At 44.3% G+C, this 22949-nt stretch overlaps 1 protein-coding gene across 1 annotated transcript; it reads left to right on the top strand.

The window, feature by feature from the left end:
• The first annotated feature begins 1823 nt into the window (after positions 1 to 1823).
• On the top strand, positions 1824 to 21304 carry tedc1 (tubulin epsilon and delta complex 1). The gene is given in 9 exon segments (XM_064332764.1): positions 1824 to 2215; positions 8349 to 8439; positions 8862 to 9079; positions 11855 to 11974; positions 11976 to 12071; positions 14545 to 14610; positions 16235 to 16321; positions 18023 to 18235; positions 20912 to 21304. Coding segments are annotated over 9 exon segments (1371 nt in total). The 5' UTR covers positions 1824 to 2083; the 3' UTR covers positions 21260 to 21304.
• The last annotated feature ends 1645 nt before the right edge of the window (positions 21305 to 22949 follow it).

The following is a 22949-nucleotide window of genomic DNA, read 5'->3' on the forward strand; positions in this document are numbered from 1 at the left end:
TTGTCTGGGATTTTAATTGATAGGTACATTTGTATAAATTGATATAACAATTCAAGTTGGACTAATTTGTTAAATGGCTTATGCAATATTGAGATTAGATATGTTTGCATTAAAGAATGTTGAAAGCATGTTTTGTCTCAATTTTATTACCTGTAACCTTTATTTCATGTCCAGTCTGCATTTTCTGCCCTTCTCTCTTACTGAGTAGACAAAATATTTAGTTCGACAATCAGTATGCAGTCAACTATTATCGACCAGTAACTTTTCACAGTATGTAACTTACTGTAACCTTTATTTCATGTCCAGTCTGCATTTTCTGCCCTTCTCTCTTACTGAGTAGACAAAATATTTAGTTCAGACAAATCAGTAATGGCAGTGTCAACTATTCATCTGACCAAGTAATACTTTTTCACAGTAGTAGCATAATCTACTGCACATTCTCATAAAGAAATTCAAGGCCCTTATAACCGATTATTCACACTTTATATAATTTGCATGGAAAAACTGCAACATGCTGAACAAAATTATGCCTAGATGTCATTTACACATTATTCTTACTTATTAGCAAGTAGTAGATCTTAACCTCAAATGTGGGGAAGTTGTAATTAATCAGTTGGGTGTCTTCAAAAAATGTACGAGAGTCAATAGAAAGTGGGGGGAATAGGGGAATCCTCTCAAAGTTTTATGGAACTCGACTGAAAATGGAGGGTTTTAAGAAATATTTGGGGTAATACTTGAAATCTCTGAAACACAGTCATGGTGCAGATAACATGGGGTTGTTATCTGGCCCAATCGTGGGCACAGAAAACAGTTACAGAAATCCAGATGGTTAAAAAAAAAAAAAAGTTATGATCATTTACAATCATTTTGGTGCTGTTCACTACCAGGGCTGATTATAAAATCTCGAGCTAAAATGAAGTCATCTGTCTGACAGAGAAGACAAAACAGTGACATTGCACTGGCAAAATATTAGACAGAAGTCACACCGTCACACTGTTTTTCATAACTGGCTAAATTAAAGCTGCTGATTACACCACTCCCCTCACTTGGCTACTTAGGTCTAAATTGGTTGCCGATTTAACTGTGAAAACAAAACATGCGGACACCGTAGGTGGTCAGGAATAGAGCTAGGAAACATGCCCATTTCAACGCAGCCACAGATTGCTGTGTTTTTACAATAGTTACAGAAGTTTTAGGTAAAATGACTTTGCCTTTGAACAATACAGGTCAAATCAGTGAAAACTACACGCGGTGTAACAGGCAAAAGCGTCCGGTCTACCAAAGTGCCAGTTCCTTGCCAAGGAGAAAATGGTGGAGGAAATGACAAATTGACATTCAATTGCAGGCTGTATACGAAAGCGTGACAGTAATGGACGAATACATGATATTATTTGATCCAGCAATGCAATTTTCCGAACATATGTCACACCCACTTTAAATAAACCATGAGTAAGCACCATGTCGCATAGCACATGTAAAATCATTTTATAAAGGGAACTTACTGTCACGTTCACATAGCATATTCATCTGAATATTTAATCGACCAGTAACACATACCAAACCAATTATAAAAAATAATTTAAAAAATATATAGAAAAGAAAATCCCATTGACACCACATAGCCTTAGTGGGACTGAAAACAGAAGATACATCGCGTAGATACACCACTCTCGATTACAGCCTTTTCTCTGCCAAGAAACGATAACCTGGTAGACAGCTTTAACTAGATAATTTTCACAAATAATAACCTCAAATACAACTTGTTGCTTCATACAACTTGTAATACAAGTTAAGACTCGACTGACATTGGTCTTGTACTATAAGTTATAGAAGTAGTTACGACTTGGTCCCGGAACCGGAAATTTGATATACGTAGAAATAACCGGGTAAATTTAATGTCTCAGCGGGTTTTTTAACCACACAACCATGACAACCATTAGTAAATAGACCATGAAAGTTTTTCTGAGTTAACTAACAGTTTTCTAATTATGCGTTTTTCTGTACGTTTGCGTAGTTTCTTGTGTGGGTGTCCGTCGGGAAATTTAAAGACAGTAATGATACATTGGTAGCGTTAGTTGACAAAATGCAACGTGGAAAGAGTGTGAAAATAAAAGAAGTGATTGAATCGCTTTGTAAGCTTCTTTCTGAACTGGGAGTGGATTCCGTCCCCGGTACAGACACCTTCAGACGGGCGAAATTTAATAAAGGAGACGCGGTAAGTTATAATAGGCGTGCTATGTAGCCTATCCAATGTTCACTGTAGTTGTTGCTCACATTGTATAAGGTTATTAAACTCAAATGCTTCTATTTCCTAAATACACACTCTAGCTCTAACTAGCTGTCACTTTTTACGACTGACACTTGACAGTCAGATAAACTGTGATGGCAGCTGACTTGCTGTTACAGTAAGTTAGCTCTACCTCCGCATAACTGTCCAGCTAACGTTTTATTATGTCGTAGGCTACTGTTGCCAGCTACAGTACATTCAGTTCTGGTTTCCCCTCAAGCTTCAGAATTATAGCCAACATTTGCCCTGGCATCCACAGCGAAGAGTAATTTTTATTAAGCAATAAAACTGTCTCATTTAAAATTCATTTCTGGTAGTGACTTTCTCAAAATGAAATTCAATTCATTCTAGCATATATTGGCATGACTAATGTAGGTTACACTCTATTACCAAAACGCAGCAAAAACAGATACGTACGTTAATCGAAGTTGTGCGCACACATGACGACCAAACATTGTAGCTAATTACAAGGATTTATTATTTGAGTCGTGCTGCTTGGTGCATTTTTTTGTTTCAAGCTTTCATGTATGATAATAAATTCTACTGTAATGCTTTAAAATGTTGTATGAGTTAGGCTACTTCTCAATGCGTGGTGGTTGAGCTCTAGCCGTGCGGTTGGTGGCTGTTTATCCGACCTGTAGGCTAATTATCACTTGTCAGATTTATAAAATGAGACTATCCAATACTTAAAAATTCATTATTTCGGAATATTTCAGACAGTGTTGGAAGTATATCTGTCTATCGTATCTCACAGTGGTATACATAGCTATAGATTGTTTTGGCAACCTTGCCTTTTTGTGTTAGCATTTTTAAGTTGTTGTTATCTGAACCAATCATAATGGTAAACTTGTAGCACCTTTCAAGCAATAAAGCATAACACTATACACTTTGTAGACAAGTAAAAAATATAGACAAATCTAAAAACATAAAGAAATGTAGATGGAGACAGTTGAAAGGGTCAAGCATAAAAACAGTGACAGAAAACAGACAATAAAACCAAACCCAGTAAAAGTGAGCTTTTTAAACCCAATAATAAAGCAAGCTTATAAAGATAAGTCTTCAAGTGAGATTTAAACAATGTCACTGACACAGCAGTTCTAACCTGGTGTGGATCCGTCTTTGCTTTGTGTCTCTGAAGGAGGAGAGATACTCTGAAAGTGTTTGCTCTGTGTAAGTCCTTGGTTTGGATCAGGTTAAGTTTTTTTAGTGTTCCAGATTCAAGTTTCTGATTTGTTTTATAATTTGATTCTGATTGGTATTTGTGAAGCAGAGGTGATTTTAAGCTGGTTTGTGTTTGGAAAGGTTCAGGGCTCAGTGGACACTTTTCTGAGCTGAGCTACACTAAATTTACTAAAGTATGCAGACACCTGAACATCACACCTATATGTACTTGTCGAACATCTCATATATACAAGCCATGTTTTATTACAGATCCACTTCCAATGAGCCATAAGAGCATTAGTGAGGTGGGGCATTCATCCCAAAGGTGTTCGATGCGATAGAGGGCCAGTCAAGTTCTTCCACACCAAACTCAGCAATTTCTTTATGGACCTTGCTTTGTGCATGGGAGCATTGTCATACTGAAACAGGAAAAGGCCTTCCCCAAACTGCTGCCACAAAGTTGGAAGCACACAATTAGAATGTCATTGTATGCTGTTGCATTAAGCTTTCCCTTCACTGGAACTAAGGGGCCGAGCCCAAACCTTGAAAAACTGCCCCAGGCCATTATTCCTCCTCCACCAAACTTTACAGTTGGCCCTATCCGGGCCAGTGCAATTGGCACTGTGCATGCTGCCAAACAGATTCGTCCAACAGACTGCCAGATAGTGAAGTGTGATTCATCATTCCAGAGAATGTGTTTCCACTGCTCCAGTGTCCAATGGCAGTGTGCTTTACACCTCTCCAACCGACGCTTGGCATTGTGCATGGTCATCTTAGGCTTGTATACGACTACTCAGCCATAAGAACCCATTTCTTGAAGCTCTTGACGAATAGTTCTGCTGATGTTTCCAGAGGTAGTTTGGAACTCAGTAGTGAGTGTTACCCGAGGACAGACGATTTTTACATGCTTCAGCACTCAGCAGTCCTGTTCTGTGAGCTTGTGTGGCCTACTTACAGTTGACTGGGGCAGCTCTAGCAGGGTAGAAATCTGATGAACTGGCTTGTTGGATAGGTATGACAGTGCCACGTTGAAAGTCACTGAGCTCTTCAGTACGACCCATTCGACTGCCAATGTTTGCCAATCGAGATTGCATGGCTGTATGCTTGATCTTATGCACCTGTTAGCACTGAGTGTGGCTGAAATAGCCAAGACCACTAATTAGAAGGGGTGTCTACATACTTTTGGCAATGTAGTGTATTTGAGCCACCAAAGAGGATCTGGCTGCAGCACAGATAATCTCCACCAGGAGGCGCCTCCACTTCAGGGCCAGAAGTCATGTGACCTCTGGCCAGAAAGTGAAGGTATCGGTCCTTTGTTTATTATTTTATTACTTTGTTTTTCAGTGATTACTGTATTAATCCTTCATTTGTTATTATTTTTTTGTGTAAACAAAGGACTGATAAAATGACCATTGATTAGTAAGATGTTGCCACTTGTACGCTATGCCATGTAGGCCTAATTGTATACCAGTTTGAGTTAATGGTCGATAATTCTCTGGTGGCACTTACGTTAAGATAACATAACCTATGTGCAATTACTTGATCAGTATCCAGTACCAATCAGAAATAAGTCATAATTCACATCTCACCTCTTGAAGCATGACTTACCACTTTCAATTTGGTATTGCACACCTGTAGCAGTTGCTACAGACTTCAGGAGCTTGATTGCAAATTGGGAGTCAGAGAAAAACATTTACATATTTGAACAGTTTAAACAGGTGCAGGGCATTAAAAAAATGTTCAGTAAAAAGAAAATGTCTGATGTTCACAAGGACCAGGCAGAATCAGTGTCATTTGAAATTGTTTGGCATGTGGGTTTAGCATCTGCATACCTTTGAAATGCCGAGCATTTTTGCGTCCATATGCCTTTGAATCTTGGCCCTCTTTGCTGTTTTAAAGGTGAGGCACAGAGGGCAGTGGAATAGCTTGTACACAAATGTTGCACTCTTCAATTACTGGCTGCGATCCAGTATCCCATATGGATAGATGCATCTGAAACAGACAGAGTTTTCATATCTTATTTGCAGTAACAATTATGTGTTCCAGATGGTAGTTAAAAGGACACTTATGATTTCACTTAATAGCAAGGGGCTCTTAATTTGTTTAGCTGATAAAAATATGCCTGCTAGCTTTTAAGGTTTGATTAAAACCAGTGAATCCTAACCAGTATATGTACCCCCTGTGGGTACACACTATAGTCATGGATATTGGAAAACTATACTGCAGAATAAATATTATTATATTCCGTCCAGTGTCTTAAATTAATTTACTGCCAAAGAGTGTCACTGTGCGCCAAACAATTAACTGAGGCTGACTATGTAATATTCGGTTATTTAAACTAATAAAGTAAAAACAGTTTGAATGAACATGATCTTGGCATGATGAATGGATGACCACTTGCAAGGATGGCCATAAACGTTTTGGGGGAAAATACTATGTAGTTCAATATACAGAACATCTAATGTTATGGTAGTTTTCAACATGTGGTAGGTATATTGGCTCTCACTCAAAACCCACGCTGTACTCATTTGCTCAACAGTAACAACACTTAGGCTAGTTGCAATTACCAACCAAGGCTAACAGACGTAGTCAACATTAGCATAAGTTTAGCTAGCATACCCAGAGAGTATCGGCATTATACAGCTTGTATGCTATCATAGCTGATATTGAAATTATTGGGGAAAAAATGAAACATTGATATATCTCGGCTTTAGCTTTCTATATTCAAGAAACCAGCCAACCGCTTTGATTGTTTGCCTCACACATTACTTGACAAATTTTTTTCTGAACCCTGATGATATCTGGCCTGAGAGGAGAGGTCAGGTGACTTCTGGCCCGAGTGTGGAGGAGCCTCCTGGTGGAGGTTGCCAGCGTGCTGCAGACAGATCCCTCTCCTTTCGGGTTTGGAGAATGTTGTACTTTAGTGGGTCTTTTGAGCATATTTTAAGATATTCTGTTATATTTAGTGCACTTCTGTCAATTTGAGATATCTGTGCAGTGAGTAAATGGAATTTGATATTTTACCATGCCTAATTCAGCCCTGAGTGTATTAGTAGGGGGTATTCCCCTGTATTTGCAGTAGGTTCCTTACAGAATCCTGCATAAAAGGTTTCAGCTGGATTTTCTACCCGTTTTAGTGCAGTAAATCCCATATGAGTGTATCTCACATTTTTTCCATGCAGCACAATAGAGGGATTAATATTATCAACCATTTTTGACTTCCCTCTAATGGGAATATATGTAGCCTATTTCATAGTAGGCTGTCTTCTTTTCATAGCATCGCAGGCTTTCCCTTTGAATGCTTTGGCTGCCAGAGTAAAGCTCCTTGACAGAGATTTTCTGCCTGTGGGAAGTAACAGTAACTCAGAGCATGCACGAGGGCCATTTTTGCCTAGTCTAAAGCTGCAAGTGTTTTCCTGAGATGTAGGTTTCCCTTGAAAGACAATAGTCTTTACTGCAAGGACCCACTTCTGACAGCATTTCTCCAGCAGGTCCAGGTGCTGCTATAAATCCCGCTCTGTGGACCAGGTCATCTGCACTGAGCTGGAATTCAACTTCTGTTTTGTTCAGATAGAGGTTAGAAGCTGAGGATTGCTTATGCAACACTGCTAATTAATTAATGACATGCAAAATCAATTAATTCATCTCAAACAATACTCGTCCTCCTTCATATCCTCGAGTCCCCGAGTGAACTATGCGTTAAAATTTTTTTGCCATGTTTTATTTCACATTTGTTTAAACGTTCATTTATATTAAAAATGATTTTCTGTTGTGTCATGATCTTTACTCACACCACCACTTAGCAAGAAAGTAGCCTAATAATATAGGTGTCGAAGCGAGGTTGAATAAACGCCCTCTGTAAAAGTCAATGATGCAGCAGCAACCGGGCCTTTTTTAATTTGGTGTTATTAACTTAAGGACAGGGGGGCAAAGGGTGCAGATGTGATCATTTATGTGGCGTCCTGGGAAACACTCAAACGAGGCTTAATCACAGAGAGCATAGCGGCGCATGAGGATATTTAATAAACACGCGTGGTGTCATTTTCATATATTAAAATGAGGGGAGATTTTTTGCTTCGCCGCCCCTCGGCCTCCGTGCGTTTGCACTAATGCCGCGGATGCTGACGGAGGATGCGAATTATGGGAGTGAATTATGCAAATCATACCCTAAATGAGATTTGTCAGAGCGAGTGACAGCCGAGTCGTTTTTTTTTCCCCTTTAAAGCGTTTGAAAACACCATTGTAAATTTAGCGTCGGCTAAACGCGACCGTCTCGGGCCAAATGGCTGCTGTAGGTAATTATTGTTGAGAGGAGCCATTTCTGTCAACAGTGCAGCCGAGTGCGAACAAAAGGATAATCTGCACCTGAATTCCTTTGTTTGAAAGTGTCTGAAGTGCTAATTAGTCAAGCCATGCAATAACTGCCATGTTCAGCAAAATAATGGAAAGGAAAAACCTGGCACCACACACGTGCACAGACACACACACACACACACACACATACACTCGCACACTCACCTGAGATTCCATTACAGACACTGGCTAGTCCCCACACACCATTTTGGGCCCCCCTGCTTAGCCTTTCATGCCTCGTTCATTTATTACCTCTAAGATGAAATAATGAATTCATGTTTATTGGGTTATTTGAAGTTCAGAAGCTGTTTTAATACACACGCTGTCTGGCAGTGTACTGCTGTGTAGTGGTTAAGAAACTGAACTTGCAGCTCTGAGGTTGCATGTTCCATTTCCTGGTGGGACACCACTGTTGTACTCTTGAACAACGTACTTAACCTGAATTGATATAGCAAAATATGCAGCAATAAATGGGCAAAATGCATATAAAAAAGGGGCGTGTTGCTCCGGGTGTTGGCGTGTGTGTCTTACAGGGTGTCTGTTGTAGGTGGAAGACCTGTGGAGGCTGCTGTATAGCCTGCTCTCCAAAGCCGTGCGGTGGGAGTGCGCATGTCAAAGTACGCAGGAGCATGACGTGGGTAAGATGATATTTTGTCTTGTTATACTAAAACATGGTTTTATGAGCTTTCCAATATTTTTTAACCAGATGGCCAGTACGGCTTGGCTCGTGTGATGTCTTTAATACGTCACAGCAACAAAAAAAAGTACTAACACCACTACGGAGGACACAGAATTACTTTAACCGTTAAAGATTAAACAGAATACAAAAAAAAAAACAAACAAACCTGGTCCTGATAATTAATTGAAGAGAAACTTAATTACATCACTTGGAGCCCAACGGCGATCAATTAAAGTAGCCCTGCCACGAGCTGTGGTGTCTGCATTGTGCCAAGCGGTGATTAATGAGCGGCTGATGTGTGTCACGCTACCGTAGTCGCGGTGTTTTAAGGTCAGGATTCGTTTTTTTATTGTGTGGCGCCTGTCCCGTGCGACGCTGCAGACGCCCGGGCCAGGCTGGTGTGCGGCGTCCTGCGGCGGTTCGGCTACGGGGCCCCCTGGCTGGCGCCGGCGCGGACGCGGGGCTCGGGCGCTCGGGCGGAGGAGGAGGCGGGGAGCCGAGACCTCCTGCTGGCCCTGGGGTGGGCCCTCTCCTCCGGGAGCCTGCTGGAGAGCCTGCTGGGAGAACGGGCCGCGGGGACCCTGACCACGCTGCCGGGGGTGAGAGTTCCACCGTTCCCTCGCTGCTTGAAACTCCTTAAAAGCTCCAAAAGTTTGAACGGAAGCCTCAATCCTATAAGAAAATTACGCCCATCGAAAGGGACATCGTGCTCAGGGTAGATGGGGTTTGGGTTGGGATTGAAAGAGAAGATGACATTCATTTTCAGGGATATTTTTGACATCCTTATGAGGCTGTATTGACGGTTTACCGTACAGTTGTCTGGGCCCATGAATTCGGGTGAATGGGAAGGGAATGAATAGATGAGACGTGACCTTAAACTGGTAACTTACTTTAAGTGTGAGAACAATAGCTTGTTCGTGAGAGCCTTCGTCGAGCTCCCACGGGTCATTGAAAACATTTAAAGTGCTTTATTTTCAAAGTGCTTTATTCTCAAGGCCAAATTTTCAAAAAGGCTGTGAAAGTGCTTTTTTGCAGAGTGGTTTAAAGTGCTTGGTTTTCCACTTTTATAGGTCTAAATGTAAGAAGGGAAATGTTTTATAAATTTCATTAAAAAACCTGTCCTATTTCTGTAGCTATTGTACATATTCCTTGCAGGGAAAATTTGAACTGTTGTATATTCAGGTGCATCAACATTCTGCTTTCCAAATTTTCCAATTTTCCCAACAAACTGGTCTGAAAGTGTGAATGCGGGAATTCTATAGCACTACAGTAAAACTACCAATGAAACAACCCTGCACCCATAAAAAATATGTTGGTCAGACCTATCATGTAAATTCATAATGCGTACACAAGCTTATGAATTCAGATGGTTACAAACAAATTTTGTGCTTTATGATTTTCTGACGCAGACCGACCCGTGGCATGTTTTAATTTCATCTTAATGTGTTGCGTCACTACATTATCAATAATTGAAACCCTGCAGTCGCCTATGAATGTTTCATGAAGTAGCAGCGCTATGCTGAAGAAGCTGTTGTCAATGCTTTTTGAAGGCTAAAGTTGCAGCAACTCTGACAAATATCCAGAGTGAGATGAATGCTCAGGGATAGCTGCCCCCGTTGGCTGATGCCAATACTGCAGGTGTTGCTCATCAGTCTTACTCGTCAGGATGCAGATATTTTGGGGGCATGTAGTCACGGGTTCGATGCCTCTGCCGCAGCTGTATCATCGGTCGACTACAAACGAGAGTCTGCCTCGCCTTGGCCTTGTCCCGCGTGGGATTTGCTGGGATTAAGTTGGACAGGGTTTCTATTACTGCTTAATTCCTTTAAATGATGCGCGGGGCATGTACAGACTACTAATGAGCGATGCACTTGTCTTCTAGTTGGTGCTAGCTCCCCTTTGGTCCTATGAAGTCTGTAGGGTCTAAAAAACGTGGTGCGCGTCAGAGGAGTCTTCCAGATTCAGTTGCGGCTCTCCTGGTGTCCTCTGACCCTTTCAGCCGGGTCAGAGGTCAGTCGTCTCGTTATGCAGCTCATATTTATGTTTGCTTTAATAGCTGCTGAAATGCATAACCCGTAAGAGGTTAAGTGATTGTACCGCGGTTACATCATTTAGCTTAGCCGCTTTCTTCTGGGTGTGTGTGGTATTGCCGGAGTGTCAGAGCAGAAAAATAAAAAATAAAGCGCGCACATTGAATTACTGTGATGTCAGACAGGACCTCCTCACAGCCTCTCCTGTTTTGAGAGCAGAGAAATGGCGGCGGTTGCGACCGGTGAATCATTGCTCGGGGATACCAGCGCCCGGGAGGAGGATGCCGTCGGGTCGGTGGACGCAGTAACCGCGCGACTCCAGCAGGTGGCAGCACAGCTATTCGGGTGCAGGAGAGAGCGGGGCGGGCGCTCCTGCTTCGCCGCAGCACCCAGACGGAGGGCTGACTGAGAGATGAGCACGGCCAGCGCACACAAAGCAGCCTGTTAAAAAAATAGGAAGAGACGCCTGGGAAGGGGGGTGATGGGAAGGGGGAGGGTGGGGGGGTGGAGGGGAGGGGGGGGGGGGGAGTGGAGGGTTGCCGTGGGGTCATACTTGAGCGGCCGTGCCGATTTTCCTCCTTCTCTTAATTTGGAGAAGTCGGGCTGAGTTTGCGGGCCTGTCTCGTTTCGGCGACGTCCTCCCGCCCTCGGCGCGCGCTGCCGGCCGCGGCCGACGGCTGGCGGGCGCCGCGCCGGCGTACCGCTGCTGCCCCGTCGACCAGAACAGCTGTTGGCGCGTGACGCCATTCCCGCTAACCCGAAAGCAGCCTGCCTCCCTGAGTGACACCATGGGCAATTACGCCCCGCCCGGGCCGCAGTTAAACACATACACTTTAAAAGTAAAACTATTTTTAAAATGTAGTGCTGCCGTTTTGTGATACAGTGTCGAATACGGAGTGCATTTGGGCTGTGTCTTATGAAGTGTGGGGGACGGGATAGGCGAGCCTGCCTCCGGTGGAGCCAAGATGGCGGTACGGTTCAGCTTGGGGCAAATAGAACAGTTCCAGCTTCCAAGTGTCACCAGAACACATAGGGTATCGAGGTCCCTCCGCTCCCAAAGTGGCGACTGAATTAGATCCAGCGTCGTGCATTATTCAAGGACCAGAGGAACTCTTGTCTGACTCACCCTGATTAATGCAAACAGACCGGAGACTCTGTCTTTGTTCGAAATGGCCGGACCGCTCATTCTGTCACAGCCTTCTTCCAGCCTAGCGGGGCTAATGAGGAGGGAAGCGTGGCCAGATGGATGACTCTCCCTCCAGGGAAGGTAGCAATTCTTTGACCTGATCTTAGGGAGGAAATTTCCGTTAAAACCTTTTCTCGTTTCGCTTGTGTCTTTCCCAGGTCCCCGACTGTAGGCCCAGAGTGGAGCCTCCTGCTGGGGCTGGGCGAGGAGCGGGGCAGCGTGGGGGGCCTGACGGGGCAGGGGGCGGGGCCGGGGCCAGGGGAGTGGGAGCGGGAGGGGGGCCTGAGGAGGCTGCAGTGGGAGCAGGGGAAACTCCGGCTGCTGTGGCGGGGTCTTCAGGCGGCGCAGGCCGAGAGAGCCAGGCTCCTGCATCAGGCAAGACTCACCCCCGCGTCACCTTCACTGCCATTAATACCATCCTCCTCCTTAACACTTTAACCCTTTAACCCTTTAAGGCTGGGTAAACACACTGTGCGCTATTTGCTATACTTTTGCATTAGCAGACAAAATCTGCGAATCGTATAAGAATTACTTAGTCACGAGTCGAAATCGGCCATCTTATATCTCGTACTCACAGGCGACAGATTTGTTAAATCTTAGCCTCTGAAAGAAGACTGGCAGTGTGAGAAATTTTGGGCCTAAATCTTGCATTGTGGCAGCTGCTACGACCACTGAATATGGATGTCTACTGAACAACTAATAGGAGCAGAGCAATGCGTGATGTAAACAACAGGATGTCGCACTCTAACCACAACTGTTAACACATTTTTTAAAACACATTCAGTCACTATTTAACCTTCAATACTAAAATATTTATTGCACGTGGATGAAGTTCTTAGCCCCCCTTTGAAATGGTGCCACTTTTGCTACCACTCTCAAACTGTTTGGCATCTGGAATAAACAGCCTTAAGTTGAGACTTGTTAGTAACAATGTAATATCCTTAAGGTAAGCGAAGAAAGCAAACATGTTCAGAATTACCTTTGAGCACGACTCTCAGCGAAACTCCCACTCCAGATAATTTCCACCCATCTTGAATGAACAAACGAGGGAATAAACAAGCCGGCTGCGTGCAGCTCGGCTAGCTGTGCGAAATGTTGCCAGATTCCCCCTAAAATAAACTCCTCAAAATGCCTCATCTTAAGTCGACTCCCATGCTAATTTCTCAAAATTTGTCCCCCGGCCTTCCTTTTAAAATCCACAATATGTCATTGATTCCCATACGTTTTTTTTTTCGGGAAACTTCCCCTATGCTTATTTATTTTTAATTCCCCTACTATTTGGTTAAAATCCTCTAGGTTGGCAACCTTGGCTGTGTGTTATATGAAGCGACTAAATATTTCGGGGAAATCTCGAGAGAACAGGCTTCTGTGCATTTAAAACTGTACCTGCTCTTAACACTACTGCTGCTGCTACCACTACAACAACAAGCTGTTATTTCTTTCTTAATTAGGTGCTTTTCATGTTTACCCCCTTAAGCCGCATTTTGTCAGAAATAGCTGTGCGTGCCGTAAAGAATTAAATTCCCACGTTCATATTGTGCTTATATTGCGCTTATTATATAATAATACATTTAATGCAACTTAAGACTGAGGTGAATCAATAGGTTCCTAATTGGTAAAAGTGTGGACACCAGGCCAGTAAAACTAACCATCTGGAAGATAATGAGGAATTCAAAGACAAAGCAAATAATAGTGAGTCAAGCCTGCATTGTGTTAATACGTTTAAGGGAAAAAAAATGAAATAAACACATATTCAACAACCTAATTAGGAGGCTATTGACTTAACTCTGTTTTTATTTGATCAGGAAAAAGTTACCTCTTTTTATGTAATTGCTTGCAATGTTGCACAATAAGAACAGGGTAACACAATATCAACATGGGAATTATATTCTTTATGGCATGCAAAGCTGTTTCAGGCATAATATGGCTTAAGGTAAATAGTCCCTTTAAACATGGAAAGCACCTAATTAAGAAAAACTACCAGCTTGTTAAAATTCCGGGATTGCGATTGTGGTTGGAACGAAAACCAGCATATGCGGGGGTGGGGCTCAGGACCGTGTTTGAGAACCACTGAGCTTGACTAACAGTGTTGTCAGAATTGGTTGGAAAAAATAACATTCCCTCAAATTCGCTGTGTAAAATTGGCAGTCCGTAGTGTCCTCTTGTAATAAAAAGGGACCAGATCCAAATTCATCTTTTGTTTTTTATTATAATGTTTTTTTCAGGCAAAAAATTGTCATGATTACTCCGACATCTTCTTTTATTTTGCTGCGCTATCCTCAAATCCTGCACGTGGATTTCAGACGATGTAGGCTACCGTAACGGTTGGATGGAATCACTTATTTATAAAATTATTTTTCACAGTGTGACAACAGTGAAAGACAATACATTACCCAGGCTGCATTGCACAATCTGGCATGTAACAAACGTAAAAGACAGCCGATGTCGCAGTAAGGCCGCTAATATGGGATTAGAATGTTCTTAACTGAACATTCTAAAGCTGAAGTAGCAATCACTACTGTTAATTGAAAGCGCTGGAGTTCTAGAACACCGACTTAGAGAAGAACCTACTCTTCAAAGAGCTGACGTCCTCACCACAGCTGTTTCGATCTGTACGCAATATTTAGTTTAATCTTTGCACAATATTATTCATGCATACCTGCATTCTGTCCATATTTGTCCTTGACTTTTACTTAAATTTTGGCAGTGGCCAAAGTAATCTTGCCAAATGTGCCTGTGGAGAGAGAAAACAAGTCCAGGCAATAGTATGTTTATGATACGGCTTGTTACAATGGAGTATCCTTATGTTACTATGAGTATTAATAGTCCCAGTGTTCCATTCCCACAGGTCCTGTCCTCCACCAGTGGCCCGTTGGACACACACCCTGCCACAAGCTGTACCGGACACAACAAGGTGACCGACACACACACACACACACACACAATACTCCCAATGCTGATCACTCTGCTCGACACGCAACATTCATGCTTCTCACCAGTGCAACCAGTGTCATAAATCAGTGTGAATCGGTTGATTAAATCAGTGTCATATATCATCGTAATCGTAAATCGCGGTCACGATTTACCGTTTGTCTTGGTAAATGAAATAAATTTGAAGCAAAATATTAACATGCCCTGATGGGTACACTGGCGTTCATCGCGGAAACGATCTTCAAACGTATGATTGTGAATCCACACCATGCACACAGGACACGGCTGTGATGTTCAAATTTACAATTACAAGTCTCACGCTAAGGAATAGTAGACGATTGCTGAGCTTGCCGATGGCTGACATGGATGATTAGGGCAAGAAAGTACGGGGGGGATTGTAGGGACATATTTAACTCTATAATCGCCCCTCTGTCCACCTGCACCCAACCTTTTATCTGTAAACGCATCAAAGTGAGTTCTCCATTTCCAAATGATGGGTGATTCCATAGACATGGAGACAGACAGGCTAACGCTTTCAGCCAATCATAGAGACAGTCCATGACAGGAAGAGTCAGGGATAGACGATAAGAGAGACGGAAGGACAGACACTATCAGAGGGACGGGCAGACAAGGACACCAAGATCTTGTTTGACAAACAATGAAATTATTATTTTTTTGTTTTAGAAGATTTGGTATCTTGAAGCAATTGGCACTGTGGACAATGGCAGTTTAAAATGGGATTTTGAATGGGATAGTATCTAATAAGGGTGGTTTGATAGGGGATTAGCAGTTTAGATTTGATGCATTTTAATTTTTTTTAAATGTAATTAAGGTTTTAGTGATCCGTAGTGATCTCAGTAGTGTAGTCCTTTTAATACAATTTGAATTCGTTCAAATATTATTCAATGGATTTTAAAAATTCGGATACAAAAATGTATTATAACATCTAAGTAAAGGCACGTAAAAGTCTAGTCTCTCACCTCTCCCCCCTTCCTCCCTCCCCCCTTTAAATAGTGAGAGGCAGGTCTGACAACCAGGGAACTCATATCTTTTCTAGCCCGGTGTCATATTTCAAAGTGAAACCCGTAAAAAAAAGAAAACCCGATAGGCGGCGAGACGTGCGGCGCGGTCCGCGGTGCGGGGGCGCCTCCGGGAGCCGCGAGCGAATCCCCTCGAGCCGGCGGGCGTTCGGTTCCCCGCCCCCGGCCCCTTTTTTTTCCCCCGAGTCGTCGTCCCGTCCCTCCCGTCCGTTACCCTCGCTGCTTCCCCCCCCCTGTCTGAACGAAAGCGCGGAAGCGCAGAGGGAGGCTCTGGAGCGTCTGCGGAGGCCGGACCTGAGAGACGGCGAAGTGTCTGAGAGATGAAAAGAGAGAGAGGGACGGGGTGTGAGAGAGAGAGAGAGAGAGCGATGTGTGGAGAGAGCCGTCGCGAGGGCGGCGCGTGGGGTGGCACACGCGTCGAAGGCACGGTTCTTTCGAAAATGCCAGGGAGTTGAAGTCGACGTGAAGCCGTGTTACCACACACGCACATACTCACTCGCAGACCCACACACACACGCTGTATAATTAAAGAAGGTGTCATAACAGCAATGTGTCATTTGCCTACAGGAGTTGGAGCGGTTGAAGACAGACATTCAGGTGCTGGAGATATACCTGGAATGGAAGCAGATGGAACCCCTCTTTTGGTGCTGGATGGTACGCTCCCATCCCATCATAATCTCTCAGTAGACCTAATAGTACTTCCTGTTCACACTTCGCAGAGGCTTTTAGCCAAAGCATTGCAGGAGATAAAAGGTGCCATTTTCTTATCTTCATCCAAAGAACTTGGTCTATCCCTGACCATAGTTCTGGATGGTTTCAATGTATATCTTACATTTCTCAGGACAGACTCAACCTAATACTGATGAGTGGTACGGTCATATCTTCATCTGCAGTTTCTCAGTACAATCTCACCCTAAGATGGATGCTAATGGTACGTTCCTATATTTATCTGATGTTCCTCAGTAGAATCTCTTTTTTTTTAAACAAAGAAATTTTTTCATTTGGAACTTTTACTTTGATAAAGTGTTTACTCCAGAAGGTAGAGATATTTGCGCTTTGAAACAAGTGAATAATGTTATGTTAGTCCTATGATAAAGAACAGCGAACTTGGCCTCTCAGGACATTATGGTGGAAATGACCAGATTTACGAGAAAAAAACATGTCAAATAAAACTGAAGAATTGATCTAGTGGTAGAAATAACCCAATTTTGTCAAGCGCTGCCTCTGACTCTCATAACTTTGCTCAGATAAATTCAAGAATCCACCTTAAAAAATATTGCTTGTGCAGCCTTAACTTCCCTGGATTTTGTTAAAAGCTTTTCCCCCTTCTTTTTGGAAGGTTAAGTTTAAAAAAAAAAACTGATGAATCCAGTATTTCTAAAAGGTTGGGGGGCCAAAGATTAAACAGAATCAAACTGCTTATATTAGCAACTACATCTTTTAAGAACTGAAGGCAATTTACAAAGCTAGACAGTCTATTTATGTGGAGTGGCGGCAGTGCTTCTAGTGAGTGTTTACCGAAACATTTTAACAGCCCCAAACTCTCCGGATAAAGTAAAACCTACGACACGTTTCTTTATGTCTCGGTCAGCTAAAGGCGTTCCCGCATTACTCACTGTAGCTTCCCGACGCACGGAAAAGCCATTAAGGCTTTGTGCTAAAAGCTTTTCCTGAAATGTGCTTTGTGCACACCGGTCTTCTCGGGAATATGTAATGACGCTGCAACGTGGGCAATGTAGTCCTCCGACAGCGGGAGTCTCAACACCTGCCATTATCTCGCAGTTCTGCTGCTCGGAGTAAACGTCCTCTCGCAGCGTCTGCGCTCTCAAGCTTGAATTCATCAGCCTCTGGTGTAATTAAAGTGTCCAGACAAACAGCGCACGGTATAAAAATCAGCGGAAGAAAATAGCCGACGATACTTAAAAGTTGAAGGTGGTTTTTTATTGCTGTAGTTTTTCCTTTTTATCGACTTTTCGTAGAAAGGGAAAACCGGTCGTGCTTGTAGGCCCCCTCCCAACCCATTGCTGCAACGTTCTTTGTCAGTTTGAGCACAGGCTCGTGTCTGTGTGTCCTTGAAATATGCTGGTGCGCTGATTAAAACCTTCCCTCTCTGGGTGACTGGACAGTAGTGCATTGTGCCACGGAGGTTCCTACCACTTCCTGTTCTGGCAAAGTCAGGATTGAGTGTGTAATCGTGGAGCCCTGTGTCTGTATGAGCCAACCAACAGCTCTTGTTTAAATAGCACTTTTGAACTATTTTTTTCTGTGTTGGTTTTTCTATTCTTTTCTAAAGTCATTAAGATTCATTCTTTGCCTGCTTTATATGCTAATTAAGCCACCTCCCCCATGTTATAGGACAGCGTGATTGACACAGAGCTGGCCGAACCCTCCCCACCATCGCACAGGGGTGCTGTTGCTATGGCGCTGAAGAGTGCGGTCGTCAAGGGGGCCCGTTGCCAAGGTGACGGCGGGAGAAGGGGCACGGACGAGCTGAGTGAGACGCTGCTGATGCTGCAGGTTCAACTGAAAGCGTGGCGGGCGGAGCTGGCAGGCCACGCCTCCCCACCGGTGAGTGAGCCCTGGAGCCCACCGGACGAAAACGTGGCGGGACCTCCACGGCACCGGAGGAGGGGGACGGGGGCGCGATTGCGTGCGAGCCCATTCGTCAATACCAAGCCGCGCCTTTCCGTTTCTCTGTTGGGGGGGAGAAAAGAGTTTTCAGGTCCACAGAGAAAACACAAGTCCAGCTCTTTTGTGCCGGGATGCAGCTTGAACTGAATTGTGTGTTTTCTCCAGGTCAGAGAATAGCGCCATGATTCAATCAGCACTTACTATGACTCGCAACTAAGTGTAAGTGTTCATTTTATTTTCTTCACAAGCAGTCGCGGCAATTAACAATATTAACTTTCCGGGCGAGACAAAAAGTGACAAACGTGCATTTATTTATACGGTAAGTGTCACGCCTTGATGGATGCCGGGGCTTCGGCCCGCTACAAACTAATTTAAGCCGGCCAAGACCATTCGAAAAGGCTCGTAAATCCCGCTCTTTCACATTGCTCTCTCACCACCAAGGGTGGCAGCGCAGTAAAGTATTTCCTAATTCCGGCGTATCGTTCCCTGCCACTATATCTTACCTATAAAAGTCCTCGCGTCCCGTACAGTACGGCGAAGGAGCGCGGCGTACTTCCAAAGTTCGTTTTTTTTTGCGCCGCGCGGTCGCGCATACAAACGAGGAAAGCGTCGGCGCCGAAAGGCAATCTCGCTTCGCGGTTTCATTTAATAATGCAAATGGAGGGCGGCTTCTGCTCCCGAAGCAGATGGGCCACTTTGTCCCTCTGCTCACCTGGCCCGGATCCGATCTCCCAACGCCTGATTGGTTACTATTAGGTTAGGTACCGGGGTCCCCCGCATACGGTAATTAACATTACTACCTGCACATGTTTTCCGTTGCCCTTTGTAATGGATTACTTCGGTGGAACGCGTAGCATTAGTCTTTGTCATTGAGATCTAATTGACTTGCGGTGTCGCACGACTCGTGATTTTGTGTCGTATGCGCCTGCTGTTATTGCTATAGCAAGGAAGAACGCATCTTACACTAGCTTACAAGCAATAAGCAAAGACTACATATAAGTGTGCAAAATGCATGAAACCCTTAAAGCACAGTGCTGTCATTTCTACAAGGTGAAACCGGAATGTATAGAAATACCCTTTAATAAAAGCTGAGAATCTGCTCTTTAACCACATATAAATTGTTTGACTACAACTGTAAAATTGTGGAGTGCACACAATAAACACCAAAAACACTATTCCAAGGACTATACTAGCCTAAGGTAACACAAATAAGAGTAAATGAGCTGTTCACTTGCTTGAGACACACAAAAAAAAAACATCCTCTGCTAGTGCAGTATAAACTCTTTAGTGTGTCCATAGCCAGATATGGTCTTGCCTGACCTTTTATTGTCGGTTATGACTCAGCAATTTCATATTTTAACATGCCTACCTTTGGTCAGTGCCCAGCTGTCCATAGGTTTGGTGTCAGATGGTGATGGAGAAAGGCAAGCTTCACTTGTCAGACTCGTTATATGAGAATCAGATTGCTGGAATCTTATCCCTAATTTGCCAGCAGTGGAGCTCGCTTTAACTACAAATCTCCCGATTTTATTTATTTTTCCTTTTTCTGCTCCCTTTTTTTTCTTTCTTTTTGGCACCACAACAGCATACATCTTGGCTAAATGCTGGAACAAACGTACGGGGCGTTGATGTCTCCTGAGAGAACGGCAACCATTTTAATAACGGTCACTCTCAGGAAGGGGCTTTTTCTGCTAAATTGAATCTAAATTAGGGAAGGACTCTGGGAGACGTCATTTTTTGACTTTTACAACGGCCCGCGCTCAGGCAAGCTGCACACGCTCACTGATCAGCCGGAGTTATCGCCAAGAGAGGAAGGAGGTCCTCCAGCGGGAAGGGGACAAGTTTCTGGGAAAGAAAGATAAGTGCTGGATTACTATGAAATGGGTTCCAAAAAGATACTTGACTTTTGTGGAGAAAAAGTGCTTGAAAGTAATACCCGGCCGCACTTTGGAGCTGTAATTTTGTCCCAGATAGTTCTGTAAGGCACCATCATTTTTGTGCCGCACTGCCTTTCTCGACATTTTCTCACAGTTGGCTTGAAACGGATCCGTTTTCTCTCTGTAACACCAGGGGTGGAGTGCTAATGTGAAATATTGAAGAAGAAAACAAGTAAGATAGCAAGAGGAAGTGCGTCTCTAATTCTTTGCTGGTTTCTGCATCGGTGCATCGATCCGGTTAGCGTCCCCCAAGGCTAGGTATCGAGTCATTAGTTATTGAACACATCTAGCAGCGGATCACTTGAATGCAGACTAGTTATAATGAACCGCCCCGAGCTTTGGCTGTCCAGTGTTTGCTAATGTTAAGAGGATGATTCAAAGTAAGTGATCTTCTACGTGCCAAAGGCACCTCCAGAACAGCCGAAATGTGGATCATGTGAGTGGAGACGAGGCAAATTGTTCTTGTTCTCATGTCTCGTCGATTCGCTTAAAAAAGCGAAACCGTCTCGACAGAGGGATGAGTGTCCCTAGAAAATTCTGAGAAATTCAGTTTCACATTTATTTTGGCGAAAAAGTCAAAGACAATACTACTGAGGTAGACGCTGACTCGATTCTGCAATTAACCTTTCTCAGGCTTTGTATCTTATCTTCCTCGCCTCATTCTCTTTTGTAACAGGAGAACGTGATTGCCTGCTCAGAGAAGGCAAGGATTCAGGAGAGGGTGAAACTCAGACTGCGTGGCCTGACCGAGGCCTACGCCGCCCCCCGGCCCACGTGCAGGCGGTACAGGCTGCGCCCTCAGGAGCACCCCGCCCACCGGCCTCACAGGCCCACGAAACACTGCCCCTCGCAGGCAGGGCAGCCAATCGAGGCCCAGGCTTCTCGCCTCATTGAGGAACTGCGGGAGGAAGAGGCGGGCCTGCGACAGGAAGTGGAGCGATTGAGGCGGGGCCAGAGGGAGGAGCTTCAGGAGCTCGCCAGCAGGCTGGAGGGCGTGGTTCTCATTCCGCCCCTGAAGAGATGAGCGTTTTTCATTCAGACTGAGAAATAAACTTACTGTTGCCTGTTATCAGTGTCCATAAGTGTGTGTGTGTGTGTGCGCGCATGTGTATGTGTGTATGCGTGCGTGTGTGCTTGCTTGACCATTTGCGTTTCAAGTTGCAGAAAGCAAGACCACATGCATGTGATCTGAAGCACGGTTGATCAAGGTTGAAGAAATTTGCTCAAACTGTTGTTTCGCTGCGTTTCATCTCCTGCATTTGTAAACAGGCGCATGGTTTCCAAGTAGGTCAGCCACACGGTTTCCTTATGAAGTCGTTAGCAGTAGCCCGAGTCTTTTTTAAACTCCTTAACTTTAATCAGTCTTCTGAGGCTTGCTCCTCTGAAAACCTACCCTGTCGTGGGCATTCACCTGAAATGCGTACGCGCTCTACTTGCGGAGGCAAAAGCTCCTGGCTTCCTGTCCAGATTCTAACCTAATAAACTCACGGACGAGAGGGGCCACAAGGCTAGGAGGCTTTTTGAAAATGACAGGATTACTAACTTTGAAGGCCGTCTATGAGAAGGTTTCTCTTTTCCGGGATTTCTCCGCAGGATTAAAGAGATATGTTAATATCGCGGCTTTTCAGACCACGAAGGGCCTTAACAAGATTCTGTCTTCATTACGGCTTTGCTCCAGCCCTTTCGAGATGGGGGGAGATTGAGAAATGAGCGTGTATAGTGTGCGGCACGGATTAATCTGTCTGATTAAACTGGCTCGCACACGCCAGCGCTCCATGCGGTGACAGTACATTGCTAAGCAGACGCCGCTGTAAGTCCAGTCATGACTGGCTCGGGGTATAATCAGGCCGTACGAGGACGGATGTGACTAGCTCATTAAATATGGATTGTGGTTGTTGCTGTCAAATTAAAAAAGTGGGTTTGGAGTGTGACTACCCCATTAAAGGTAGTCTTAGTTTGTTACTGCATCATTAACGGTGGGTGTGAGATGTGTCTGCCCCAGAGGAACCAGGAAAGTAGAAGCAGCAGGACCAAGGGCTCTGGAAGTCAGTACCATTTTATTGGAAGCCATGAATTATGCAAGACCTTCACTTGGCTCATTAATTATTTCCCAAGACACATGCTGTACGTTCCCCCCAAAAAAATGGCAAAAACAAATCCTATATATTTTCCAACAACAAAAAAAAGTATCCCCCCCAAAATAATGAAACCGTCTAGGCTTGTGCCGCAGCTGTCTGCAGACGCTAAAACAGGGTTCGGATTGTGGAAATTCGGGAAAAGTTTTTCTGCACCCCCCCGACGGTGCACCCCCCGAGGCTGGAGCCCAGGAAAACATGCAGCAATTACAGCCGGAGAAGAAATGACAGGATTGCCTTGAGGAGGATGGGTAACTGCCACCCGGGATGCTGAAGGCAGGATGTTCGGAGCCGCGAGCCAAACCTGGAGAACCGTCGACGCCGCCTCGCGAACTCCCTATCAGCTGAACGTGCCTGCCGCCCGAAACGCTTCCCTTGAGGCGCTGCTCGGATTATGCGGGCTCGGAGCTGCGATTAATAATTACTGTCGCAGAGGTTGCGGGGGATTAAGAAAAACGATAGGCCTCGCGTACGACAAGCTAAATGTTTCCGATTGTCTGCTTTCGCTGTGGGGCGCCTGGCGGTGACTGAGCACGCGTGCACAAAGGGCAAAATGTAAACGTGTCTCTCGGGGTGATT

This window comes from Anguilla rostrata, chromosome 1 (assembly GCF_018555375.3).
Source record: "Anguilla rostrata isolate EN2019 chromosome 1, ASM1855537v3, whole genome shotgun sequence".
In the NCBI taxonomy this organism is placed as follows: domain Eukaryota; kingdom Metazoa; phylum Chordata; class Actinopteri; order Anguilliformes; family Anguillidae; genus Anguilla; species Anguilla rostrata.